Source organism: Bactrocera dorsalis, chromosome 3, assembly GCF_023373825.1.
Source record: "Bactrocera dorsalis isolate Fly_Bdor chromosome 3, ASM2337382v1, whole genome shotgun sequence".
Taxonomy (NCBI): Eukaryota; Metazoa; Arthropoda; class Insecta; order Diptera; family Tephritidae; genus Bactrocera; species Bactrocera dorsalis.
The window spans coordinates 8340319-8352485 of NC_064305.1; the positions used below are offsets into that span (position 1 = coordinate 8340319).

The 12167-nt window shown below is 31.8% G+C and overlaps 4 protein-coding genes across 8 annotated transcripts; 2 read left to right on the forward strand and 2 right to left on the reverse strand.

Moving 5' to 3' along the window:
* Positions 1–287: 287 nt before the first annotated feature.
* LOC105223859 (transport and Golgi organization protein 11) lies at positions 288–2220 on the forward strand. 2 transcript variants are annotated; one of them, XM_011201736.4, is made up of 3 exons: positions 288–445; positions 650–1362; positions 1938–2220. In XM_011201736.4, the coding sequence occupies exons 2-3, from the start codon at positions 808–810 to the stop codon at positions 2208–2210; spliced, it is 828 nt and encodes a 275-aa protein (XP_011200038.1). In that variant the 5' UTR covers positions 288–445; positions 650–807; the 3' UTR covers positions 2211–2220. The 2 variants fall into 2 exon arrangements, with proteins under 2 accessions (XP_011200038.1, XP_011200040.1); XM_011201738.4 differs by lacking the exons at positions 288–445; positions 650–1362 and adding an exon at positions 1708–1864.
* Positions 2221–3432: 1212 nt separating this feature from the next.
* On the reverse strand, positions 3433–5870 carry LOC105223858 (high mobility group protein D). 2 transcript variants are annotated; one of them, XM_011201735.4, is made up of 3 exons: positions 5731–5870; positions 4022–4233; positions 3433–3947 (listed from the first exon to the last, which is right to left on the reverse strand). In XM_011201735.4, exons 2-3 carry the CDS (start codon positions 4169–4171, stop codon positions 3756–3758), a joined length of 342 nt encoding a protein of 113 aa, XP_011200037.1. In that variant the 5' UTR covers positions 4172–4233; positions 5731–5870; the 3' UTR covers positions 3433–3755. The 2 variants fall into 2 exon arrangements, with proteins under 2 accessions (XP_011200037.1, XP_011200035.1); XM_011201733.4 differs by lacking the exon at positions 5731–5870 and adding an exon at positions 4643–4802.
* On the reverse strand, positions 5734–9614 carry LOC125777334 (histone-lysine N-methyltransferase SETMAR-like). 3 transcript variants are annotated; one of them, XM_049451937.1, is made up of 2 exons: positions 9458–9614; positions 5734–8376 (listed from the first exon to the last, which is right to left on the reverse strand). In XM_049451937.1, the coding sequence occupies exon 2, from the start codon at positions 8324–8326 to the stop codon at positions 7307–7309; it is 1020 nt and encodes a 339-aa protein (XP_049307894.1). In that variant the 5' UTR covers positions 8327–8376; positions 9458–9614; the 3' UTR covers positions 5734–7306. The 3 variants fall into 3 exon arrangements, with proteins under 3 accessions (XP_049307894.1, XP_049307892.1, XP_049307895.1); XM_049451935.1 differs by lacking the exon at positions 9458–9614 and adding an exon at positions 8803–9400; XM_049451938.1 differs by lacking the exon at positions 9458–9614 and adding an exon at positions 8553–8762.
* Positions 9615–10063: 449 nt separating this feature from the next.
* LOC105223857 (selenide, water dikinase 2) lies at positions 10064–11521 on the forward strand. The gene has a single exon (XM_049451934.1). It carries the CDS (start codon positions 10178–10180, stop codon positions 11300–11302), a length of 1125 nt encoding a protein of 374 aa, XP_049307891.1. The 5' UTR covers positions 10064–10177; the 3' UTR covers positions 11303–11521.
* Positions 11522–12167: the final 646 nt, after the last annotated feature.

The window sequence follows — 12167 nt, forward strand, 5'->3', positions numbered from 1 at the left end:
GGGGGGTTTGTGGTGGAAAGAAACATTTGTGTGTGAATGAAACAAACAAAACAGGCAGCTGAAAAGTTCTAGGATTACTAGTGTTGAATAACAGCAAAATTAATGTAGTTTTTAACAAAAAACATCTATTTTTATTAAACGGGAGGAACGATATAGTTTCAATAAGGTTTGGCTCTGAATTTTAAATAATTTTACGTAAGCATACATTAACTCACTAATAAAAGACTTATTATTAACAGTTTAGTTCTAACAAATCCATTTATAAAAAAAACGTATGTAATATTTTTAAGCCCTGGCAACTTGTTAGTGCTGTCAGATAATTGCATTTCGTAAGTTGAGAAAATATACACGCAATTGCAATAAAGAACAAAAACAGGAGTAGAGGAAAATTTGGAAAATTATTGAATCGTTTTCCCAATATTTTTTGTTCCACCAGAATCAGAAAGTAAGCAAGAAAAAGTAAAATTCAATACATAAAAAACATTATTTGTTGCAGTAGTTAATCTAAAAATTTTCCGTTTCTTCCGTCAAACCAAAAATTTTCTTTGTTTTTACAAACATTCCACTTGGCCTTACTTCCTGTCTGCCGTCTATGCTGTTGTAAAATTTGGTAATACCGCTGCAAAAAAAAAAATCCAACGGAACATAGGCATAACTTTTGTAAAGTGTCGACGACCGCATATTGTGACATAATCTTGTGGAAAAACTATAATAAAGTCACCAACACAACTTTGAGTTTCAGGCAGAAACTTTACCAAAGGAAAACCTGCCAAGAAAAGAAACAAAAACGTTTACCCATTATAGAGAATGGCTACACCACAATCGCCAACCCGCATGTTCAATGGTCTGGATGAAGATATTTATAAAGAAGCTAAATTTGCACATGAAATAAATGACAAAATGCGTGTTCCCAAGCGCATTAAAGCAACAGGAGAATTTTCTGACGAAGATTTACTCTTATCAAATCAAAATGGTTTAATTAATTCATGGAATTATCACGATAAAATTGACATGAACGTACCAGATCGCATAGTGGTATTAGGTCATAATCAACATCTCGAGACACGTTCTGCACCACGAGAAATACAACTGGAAAACTCAATTCTACCAAAGAATCCAACGGAGAGCATGATGCGTGTACAGACGCCACCTCGTGTTATTACATTAAATGAACACCATTTTCCGTCTGCTTCTGAGGAGTGTTCACCACATCGATATGACGACGGAGCCGACTTTGAAGATGGCGATTACGATGACGACGATGATACACGTCCTCCTCCTTACGTACGAGCTAATGGTATAGGCCATGCGCAAGTCGGATTTCATCCCACTGACTCTAATTCTGTGGAATCTGACTCACAAGTAAGTTTACATAAAAAAATAAGCATTAATTGTAATGCAATATGTGTAAATCAACAACCTTATCAGAAACGCTATATATAGTATAAATATATAATTAAATATGAAGTGTGGTATCATTTTAATACTGATATAATCTCCGAACAAATTTTTCATATCGGATGCTAAGCTAATAGTTGTCATACAAACCGTCCCATTAAAATCAAGTTTTAGTTTGAAAACTGTTTTTATTTGTGAAGGGTATTAGAGTTTCAGTGCAATAAAAGAAAACATTTCTTCTTGTTTTAATAATACATATCTTGACTGAAAACAACTTGTTAAGAATTCACACTCAAAACTGTCTTAACACAAAATTTCAATTAAATTCATTGTGAAAATTAAACACATTCTCAGCTATTCAATTTATTTTGCTAAGAAGACATTTTTCTACATATTTGCCATATTGTAAACTAAAATTTGTGAAATGCTAAATGCTTTGAAAACAATTGCTTTAAAAGATTTGCTGGTGCTTAAAGCAAAATTTTCTTTGGTTCATTTCATATACATATATGTATAATTTTTTGGTTATTATTTTTCAGTTGACTACGGGTGGTGCCAGCAAACGTTCGCAGCAATTGGCATACAATAACCACGATGCATCAATTGTCAGCCATCGCGAAGGTACACCAATGGGAGAGCTTACACCACATGAAGAGATCCTATATTTGCGTCGGCAATTAGCCAAACTTAATCGTCGCGTATTGAACATTGAAATCAGTAATGAACAGCGCCTGCAACGCGAAAAAATCGTCTATTGTTTAGGCTTAGCGTATTTTGTTTTGAAGGCTGTCTTCTGGCTAAATCGTAATTGAATTTTATATACGAGGAGCATTAGTAAGCGCAAAAAAAACGACGTATCTTAATGGAATTTTGTTATTCGCCAAAAATGTTTGGGGTTCGAGAATTACGAAAAAAAATGTTATTGGTTGGGGCGGTATTGTAAGTAGCGCTAATGCTAATACCTATATTATAACAATGTTTTCTTTTTATTTGGTCTTCATTTTCGTATTTTATAGCAATGGAGAAAGTGTGTATTTGAATTTAAACTGATAAACCCACGAACATTTGATATGTTTTAGCCTAAATTATTTCAATATTAATATTGTTAATAATGTGCTTATATCGAAGTAAAATAAAAATATTTAAATGCAAAGAGAAGAAAATAATATATGACACATGTCTTTGCTGAATTAAATATTTAAGTTATTTCGATATTTGCCCATGATATCAAAACATTTACATAAAATATCGTTAATTTCAAATAAGAATAGTAGAAAAAATATTTAACATGATTTATTTCTGATATTTTTTCTTTATTTGGACTTTAAATACATACTACAACGTTGAGTTAATTTTACTAGTATTTATATTCATATATTTCTATTTATAAATTTTCATTACAATGATTTCTACTCTAATGCCATATTATTGTTAAATATGTTAAATCTGAAAGAAATGAAACTAGTTAGAAAAAAATAGGCAGCACGTTGTCTGTTAACTTCTTTATTTAATAAAAGTGCGGAGACGCGAGACACGTCTTTGAAGGGATCTAAAACTATTTCTAATTAAAAATGCTTTATTAAGGGATTATAAATCGTACCAATAAATAAATTATTGCATTTTATTTCCTTCAACATCTTTCGATTGGGTTTAGTTAACTCGTTTTCCTGTGTTACAATTGGTACCCTATTGAACGAAGTTGAAAAAAAATGTTGCCGCACAATCCGTATCTTTAGTGCAATTATTGCTACATTAGTTAATTTTGGCTTATTTTTTTTTTTTAATGGTTATTCATTTTTCGAAACCAAATTGTAGATCCTAACGTGCATTATCCTGATAATATTGAATTGAAAAACACACAAAGCTAAGAATTTACTTTCTTCAAGCAAAAACCCTAATTCGCATATATGTACAACCTTTCACGTTATACCTACACTAATGTATGTATATGTAAATAAATGCAGTTATATACATATATTTTTTATTTTTTCCCCACGGCTTCAACGACCACATATTTTAGTGTAATAATGGCTCTTTTTCCATTTAATACGTTTTTTTATTTAAGTATATAATATTAAATTAAATGCAATTTTTTTGTTACATTACTTTGCATATGACTTTTACTAGAACTAAAGACTTTTTATACCATAAATGCATTTCTCTTTTACTGTTTTTCACGTACTTGAAATTTTGTGCAAATTTGTTTAAAAAAAATCAACTTTTTTACGACATATACTATATGATTATAGATGTATTGTGTGAATATATCGATATGGTTACAGATGGGCAAGCCGGTCTTCTTTTTACTGTATATTGAAAAGATGTGTTATGATTTATTTAATATATATCATCTAAAGTTAATCGCTTTCTTCGTCCTCATCATCATCATCGTCTTCAGATTCAGCCTTCTTGCTCTTTTTGGCAGGTTTTTTCGCTGCCTTACCACGCTTCTTGGTGGTGCCATTTGCAGAGCTACCGCCATTCGCTTCAAATTCTCTTACAGCATCTTCGTAATTCTCCTTGGCCTTTGCAGCTTTTGCTTCCCATTCCTATTAAAGTATAATTAATAAAAGAACATATTAATGTTAAGATTCTCTATTTTTGAAATCTTATCACAACTCACCGATTTGTCCTTCATTGCACGCCATAATTCCCCTCCCTTTTTCGCGACTTCAGTCACCTTAATACCGGGGTTTTCGCGCTTAATTTGTTCGCGTGCACTGTTGAGCCATAGCATGTATGCGGATAGAGGACGCTTTGGTTTATCAGACATATTTACTGTTTTTTTTTTATTTTAGGTGATGTTTGAATTAACAATACAACTCAAGTTTGCGTCTGAAAATAATAAAAGATATTTATGTAATGTATTTAAAAACAACTATAATTTCTAATAGTTATTTAGCGAATTAGTTAATAAAAAGTTGAAGTCCTAAAATCTAGCATGATTCTTCATATCGAATATTTACAGCAACACTTATAAAAAGAACAACTTTTTTCAGGCACGCGTTGAAGCGACGTTTTTTATTTGATGTACAATTTCATCAAGTGAAGTTAAGAAGCATACAAATAGCGCGGGATTTCAAAATAACTTTAATTGCAAAAAGCTTCATCAGATACACATACGTAGCTGGGACAATTTTTAAAATGTACACCACTCACTAACTGCTTATTATTTTTAATATGCATTTATTTACTTGCAGTTAATAGTTTTATATTAAACACTTAATATTTTTTAATTTCTCACCAGAGTTAGAATTAAGTTAACCTTTCTTCTGCAATCCTTGATTTCAACTGTACTATGGCTTGTGCCGACAATGTCGATTTTCCCTTGCAGTTTATAATGCGTCAACTGCGCTGCTAACTGCGCAGCCACTGAACTGTTTTATTGCCTGTTTACTCGCTATTTTACCTATGTCGGTACATAGGTAGCGAGTCATACATATATAATTACATGATGACGGCAAATATGAGAAAGTAACACATATGCAATAACAAAAAATTCAACGAGCGAAACCGAGTCAAAAGATGAAAACAAACGTCTTACCGCGATGGCGGCAATTCTACCGAAGCACAGGTATGCATTGTGATGAACAGAGTGGAAAATGGAGAAAACAATAAATAGGATGATAAACAATTGTATACCGTTTGTAATGTATGAGAATATTTGTAGCAAAATTTAATTAGAATAAAATGGAATAAAGTGATATAATAGTACGCTTCACCTCCCTTTCCGTTATAACTTACAATGGACACTTATTCTATAATTTATTTGGCGTCTATTTTAAATTTGTATAATGTAATAATTTTCACTCTTGCTAGCTAAGGACTCAATCGAACACGTTTATAATCAAATTTCAGTTCATTCATAAAAGTGCCTGAACTAATTTGACTTGGAGTGAATTCGTAGGCAGATTTTTAATTATATATCAAGAATAGTTTGTTCTACTGTCGTCTTGCTAAAACTCAAGATAGCGGCAAATGGCACAGTAAAATTAAACTTTTTAGCGTAAGTTTACTTGGGTACAGCTGTAAGTGCGTGGCTCGAGTCCTGAAAGTTTTTTTAATTAACGGCCCTCCCTAAACTGAAGCAAAGTAGTTTGTTTGAGCAATCATAATGATTTCATTAATAAAAATCATAAAAAAGGTGAAAGCATCAGTAATTAATTTTGGCGCCAATATACTTACATATATGTATATACAATGCGCAAAGACGATATCGCGAAACCAACAGTGTAATTCAGAATCGTTGAAATTGTCAATTATTTTATTTTTCTATTGCACTATTAAGTATTGTCCTTTGAATTTTTTTAAAACAAAGTTTTACTAACTTACCTTGAAAACACCACGAATTTGATCAAAAGTTTGATTAATAAATTTCACGAATTTAATAAAAATCTAACCGCTTCACTTCACTATAAAATCGGAATGAATTTGTTCAAGAACTGTACTTGTACAAGAAGCTTGTCTCGGTAGAAAACTTGCACAATGAAAAAATAACGAATGTGGAAGTGACGAATTCGCATAACGAGTAATTCAGCCAGAGTTGTATTTTGACACAAAATTAAGAAAATTAAATTTTTATTGATAAAAAATGTTTCTAACTAATTTAACATTAAATAAATATATATTTTCTAGAAGTTTATCAATTGTAAAAGTATTATAAGCTTACACAATAATCAACTCTTTTCAATTAGTTAATTGAAATTCAGGCTGTGTACATCTACATTTGTAACGGCTCTTGACAACAGCATCCCCGATCACAATAGATTTCGAAAGTCATATTGTAAATAACATGTGTAAGCAAATCTAGTAATAAAATAAGCAAACAGTTTTAACGTTATAATTTTTTAAGTTTGTATTAAATGTTTAATCCTACTGATCACAGCCTTCTAAAGACTTTCGATTCAACAATTTCTCGACTTTAAGAGGATGAGGATGTAAGTTGCCTGAAGTGGTACTCCTCAAGTATCTACAGGAAACAGGAAACAAAAAGGATAAGAAGTTCACGCAAGTGACAAAAGTTTTCTGATCGCCATTCACTTGGGAGTGGCCAGAAACGATTCTTTTACATATGGCTCCAGCAGCTCATGACTTCCGGTCTTTGACCAAGTGTCCTCTGGGTAACAATCCGCGCGCAATTTTCTGTCTCAAATCTATATTTATTTATATACATAAGTATATACATACCTTTCTGAATATATTAAATTCATGAACTAACTTTTTTTCTCTGATTTGTATAGATTGGTTCAAGATTAAATATTAATATTTGTTTAATTATGAACTTTAATTCTTATATTGGTGCTGTGTTGCTTTCAATATACATAGATATGTACATACATTTGTTAAATGAATTGTTTGCAAATAAAATTTGCAAAAGACAAATGTTTTTTTTTTTTGCTTTTTCTAAAAACTTGTCTACACCTTAATAAGTCCATTTTCAGATAATTTTGTATGCACGTGTTTATGTCTCTCTGTATAACTTTTGGTTTGCTGCTTTTCATTTCGCATATACAATACACTAATTTTTGTTGGTTTTTTTTTTGTTGTATCAATGCTTGCCTGAAATTTTTATCTTTTCCATGCTTAAAAGAAAATAAATGTCTTTAGTTCATATTTTATATATATTTTGTTTCATTTCATTTGTTTTTTTCTTTTTTTATTACTGGTTTTCTTAGTATATTTCATCAAGTCAATTTACGAAACATAACGAAAACGAACTTACAGTAAAATGTGGTAAAAAATGAAAGGAGAGAATTTAACTAATTATTTAACAACGATTTATACTATTGTAGTTATAGTTATCAGTAGATAAGAAAGTTTATATTTTTAAAATATAAATATAGGATAGTCGAAAGAGTCTTTTCGTATTTCTAATCAAACTTAACTTTTTTCATATTTATAATGAACTTTAATGAACCAAATATGTACCATTTTGGTCTACCACTTTTTGCCATTTTTCCGGTAGAGTCATTATTCCATCAGTGTAAAACTTTTCTGGTTTCTCGGCAAAAAACTGCTTCAAGTAATTTTCACAGGCTTCTCTTGAATCCAAATTTACTCCATTAAGGGAATTTTGCAATGGCCGAAACAAATGGTAGTCTGATGGTGAAAGGTCAGGGCTATATGGTGGATGCATCAAAACTTCCCAGCCAAGCTCCCCCAGTGTTTGCCGAGTCATCAAAGATGTGTATGGTCTAGCGTTGTCCTGATGGAAGACGATTCTGTTCATCAGTTCTGGCCGTTTAATTTCGATTGCTTGCTTCAATCTCAGCAATTGTTGACAGTAAAATGTAGAATCAACCGTTCGATCAGGCTCCAGCAGCTCATAGTGGATGATTCCTTTCCAATCCCACCAAATACTCAGCATAACCTTTCTAGGCGTCAATAATGGCTTTGCGTCCATTTCTTGAGCTTCATCACGCTTGGACAATGATCTTTTTCGCACATTATTGTATTTGATCCACTTTTCGTCTCCTGTTACCATTCGCTTCAGAAATGGTTCGATTTCATTTCGTTTCAGCAAAGAATCACAGATGTTAATTCGATCCATTAAATTTTTCACAGACAATTCATGTGGTACCCAAACATCGAGCATCTTTTTGTAGCCAGCCTTTTTTAAATGGTTCAAAACCGTTTGATGATGAATGTTAAGTTCCTTTGCGATGTCATGGCTGCTTATGTGACGGTCCAGTTCAATCTTTTCCATAATTTCATCGACTTTTTCAACGATAGGTCGACCAGAGCGAGGTGCATCTCTCACAACGAAATTTCCAGAACGGAAGCGAGCGAACCATTGTTGTGCTACACGAACCGATACAGCATCGTCTCCGTAAACCTCACAAATTGCATTTGTGGCTTGTGTGGCATTCTTCCCATCTTTAAATAAAAATTTCAAAATATAGCGAATTTCTTCATTATTTTCACACATTTTTGAAAAGCTGTAACTTTTCTTCAATTTTCCCGATTTTAATTTTTTTTCTGAAAATGATAAAAAATGTTTATGTAATGAATTTAAAAACAACAATAAGTTATAACAAATATTATTTATGCATATATAAGATTTTGTAGACAACAGTATGTAGCGAATTATAGTAAATAAGATGTTGAGTCCTAATCTTGCGTTATATTTACAGCTACACTTATAAAATACCAACTTTTTGCTGGCGTTGAAGCGACTTTTTATTTCATGTACAATTTCATCAAGTGAAGTTAAGAAGCATACAAATAGCGCGGGATTTCAAAATAACTTTAGTTGAAAACAGCTTCATCAGATACTATGTACCTAGCAGGGTCAATTTTTTAAATGTACACCACTCACTAAGTGCTTATTATTTTTGAATATACATTTATTTACTTCCAGTTAATAGTTATAGATTAAAAACTTAATATTTTTCAATTTCTCACCAGAGTTAATATCAAGTGCCTTGGACCTTCCGATATGCATCGATATATCGATGTATTTCTTCAGGGCATCGATTTGTCGATATATTTATATGATACATCGAAATGCATTGATGCATTATATCGCAAAAAACATCGATGTATATTTTTGACTTGCCTCCCTACTATGGCTTATGCTAACAATGACGATTCTCTCTTGCAGTTTATATTGCGTCAACTGCGCTGCTAACTGCGCAGTCACTAAACTGTATTAATGCCTGTTTACTCGCTATTTTACCTATGTCGGTACATAGGTAGCGAGTCATACATATATAATTAAATGATGCCGGCAAATATGAGAAAGTAACAACAAAAAACTCATCGAGCGAAGCCGTAACAAAAGATAAAAACAAATGACTTACCGCGATGGCGGCAATTCTACCGAAGCGCAGGTATGCATTGTGATGAACAGAGTGGAAAATGGAGAAAACAATAAATAGGATGATAAACAATTGTATATCGTTTCCATTGTATGAAAATATTTATAGCAAAATTTTATTTTAATTTTTCTCGACACCGACTGTAATTCAGCATCGTTGAAGTTGTCAATTATTTTCTTTCTATTGCAGGAAAATACTTCCCTTTCATTACTTTAAAAAACTAAGTTTTATTACCTTACCTTGAAAGCAATCGAATTTGATCAAAAGTTTGATTAATAAATGTCACGAATTTAATAAAATCTAAGTGTTTCACTTTACTACAAAATCGGAATGAAGTTCAGTTCCTCTGTCAGTAGAAAACTTGCACAATGAAAAAATAACGAATGCGGAAGTAACGAATTCGTATAACGAGTAATTCAGCCAAAGTTGTATTTTCATACAAAATTAAGAAAATTAAATTTTAATTGTTTAAAAATGTTTCTAACTAATTTAACATTAAATAAATTTGTATTTTCTAGAAGGTTATCAATTGTAAAAGTATTTCTTTATATGGGCCTACATAATAATCAACACTATTCACATGCATCTACGCAGTTTAGAGTAGAAAATTTTTAAATTGCATTACTGCTTTTATAATTAAATGGACGGTTATGAGTAAATGGACGCTGACACATCTCTATAATAATTTTTTTTATACAGATTTTAATAACCCCTTATAATTGGGAATTAATATATCTCCAATAATATTACTTGGAGCTGTTGTGAGTTGTTTTCGATTTACTAACACGAACAACTTAACATCATTGAGAATGCACATTAAACCGATCACAATAGATTTTGAAAATCATATTGTAAATAACATATGCAAGCAAATCTAATAATAAAATAAGTAAACAGTTTTAACCTTAATTTTTTTTAGTTTATATTAAGCCGCTGCCACGTGAAAACACACTGAAAAAATGTTTAATCCTACTGACCACGGCCTTTCTAAAGACTTTCGACTCACAAATTTCTCGACTTTAAGAGGATGAGGATGTAAGTTGCCTGAAGCGGTACTCCTTAAGTATCTACAGGAAACAGACATTTTACATAAAGTTGCTCATGATGAAAACAAAAAGGATAAGGATGGATTTATTGGCTCTGGAATGGATTGTGCTGTTATACCTTTGGCTCGCCACAAAAACTATTTTCTCGTTCAAACTGTTGACTTTTTCTATCCATTAATTAATGATCCCAAAATAATGGGCAAAATAGCTTTAGCCAACGTTGTAAGCGACATATATGCTGTGGGTGTCACGATATTTGATAAGCTGAATATGCTGGTTAGCGTTTCAACTGAATTTTCAGAATTGGAAAGAGATGTTATAATACCGCAAATAGTTGAGGGATTTCTCGAATCGGCAAAGGAGGCCGGAATTCGAGTACATGTGCAAAGTGTTTCATACAATCCTTGGTGCATAATAGGCGGCATAGCTAGTTCACTTTGTACTGAAGCAGAAATTATTATGCCCTCAAATGCTGTAGATGGTGATGCCATTATATTAACTAAACCGCTTGGTACACAACTAGCTACCAACGCCTATATTTGGATGGAGGAGAAAAATGAGAAATATCTTAAAATATCGGCACGTTTGTGTGATGATGACATTAGGAAAACTTTCAACAGCGCAGTCAAATCAATGACATTCCTCAATAAGATTGCCGCTCAACTTATGCACAAATATAAAGCACATGCTGCCACTGATGTGACTGGATTTGGTTTGCTCGGACATGCAAAAAATCTCGCTTGTTTCCAGAAAGATAAATTATCTTTTGTATTAAATAAATTGCCGATTATTGCGAATGTAGTAACAATTGGTGAAATACTGGGACAAGACCTTAAGCTAAAAAGTGGCAAAGCAGTGGAAACTTCTGGTGGCTTATTAATATGCTTATCAGCCGATAAGGCCAAAGCATTTTGCGACGAGTTCTTTACGCTGAGTAATAAAGAGCAACAAGCATGGATTGTTGGAAGTGTCAAGCGCGCCGAAGAACGAGATGCGTATCTTCAATCCAATGCGGAAATCCTTGAAGTTGATCAATAAAACTCATCTTTTGTTACATAAACTTATTTACAATGTATACAAGTTTCAACCATAATTATTATAAAGAGTTCTGGATTCAATTGATGACGAGTTTTTCGTAAAGATTTTAAATCATGAAAAGCTCTGAGATTTTTTTTTGATCTTTTATTCGATATACAAATTATGGATTGTGCTTAAAAGTTTGTTTCATTACAAAATTGTAAAAGTTAAGATATTCAACTAATGACGAGATGTTCGTAAAGATTTATAAATCCCGAAAATTTCCGATATAATTTTGATATTAACTTTTATTGTAGTACACAAATAAATAAGTTAATTTCTAGCGTTAAACCTTAAAGTGTTATTATTGTATCAACGTGGATTTTAATTGAAGATATTTAAAGGTTGCTGTGACATTCAGTTCTTGAAGCAATAAAAAATAACTGATGGAAAATTTTTTTACTTTTTGTCATCCTGAAAATCTTAATGTTGGATAAAAAAGACCAAACCCGGATTAAAAGGGCGTCATCTTCAATACTCTAAAGTCTAGAGCATTGGTCTGCAAACTTACGCAATAAATTTTAGGCTCAAGCATTTTGGGTTAGAAATTAATTTGCGTTCTCAAAATCGGACATAAAAAACGAAAATCTAATTTTCAGCCCAAAATATTTTAATTTAAAAATTCGCAACCATGTTCAGAAGTAAGGTAAGTTCGGGCCACCAAAGTAAAAACAAATTTTTTACTTGCATATTATTGGAATAGCACACTTTTCTCTTTGCAGATATTCCATCAAAACTAAAAAAAAGAGCAAATTGAATTCTGTCAACAATTCGACTAAACAGTTTCGAAATTTATATTAAAATAATAATATTGGCACCTTAATAT

Excerpts from the sequence above, each read along its gene's own strand:
- LOC105223859 (XM_011201736.4), top strand. The coding sequence starts at position 808 with ATGGCTACACCACAATCGCCAACCCGCATGTTCAATGGTCTGGATGAA. Across the intron at positions 1,363-1,937 it reads CTGTGGAATCTGACTCACAA|TTGACTACGGGTGGTGCCAG; the intron begins GTAAGTTTACAT and ends ATTATTTTTCAG.
- LOC105223858 (XM_011201735.4), bottom strand. The coding sequence starts at position 4,171 with ATGTCTGATAAACCAAAGCGTCCTCTATCCGCATACATGCTATGGCTC. Across the intron at positions 3,948-4,021 it reads GTGCAATGAAGGACAAATCG|GAATGGGAAGCAAAAGCTGC; the intron begins GTGAGTTGTGAT and ends ATACTTTAATAG.
- LOC125777334 (XM_049451935.1), bottom strand. The coding sequence starts at position 8,842 with ATGCATATCGGAAGGTCCAAGGCACTTGATATTAACTCTG. Across the intron at positions 8,377-8,802 it reads GGCACTTGATATTAACTCTG|AAAAAAAATTAAAATCGGGA; the intron begins GTGAGAAATTGA and ends TATCATTTTCAG.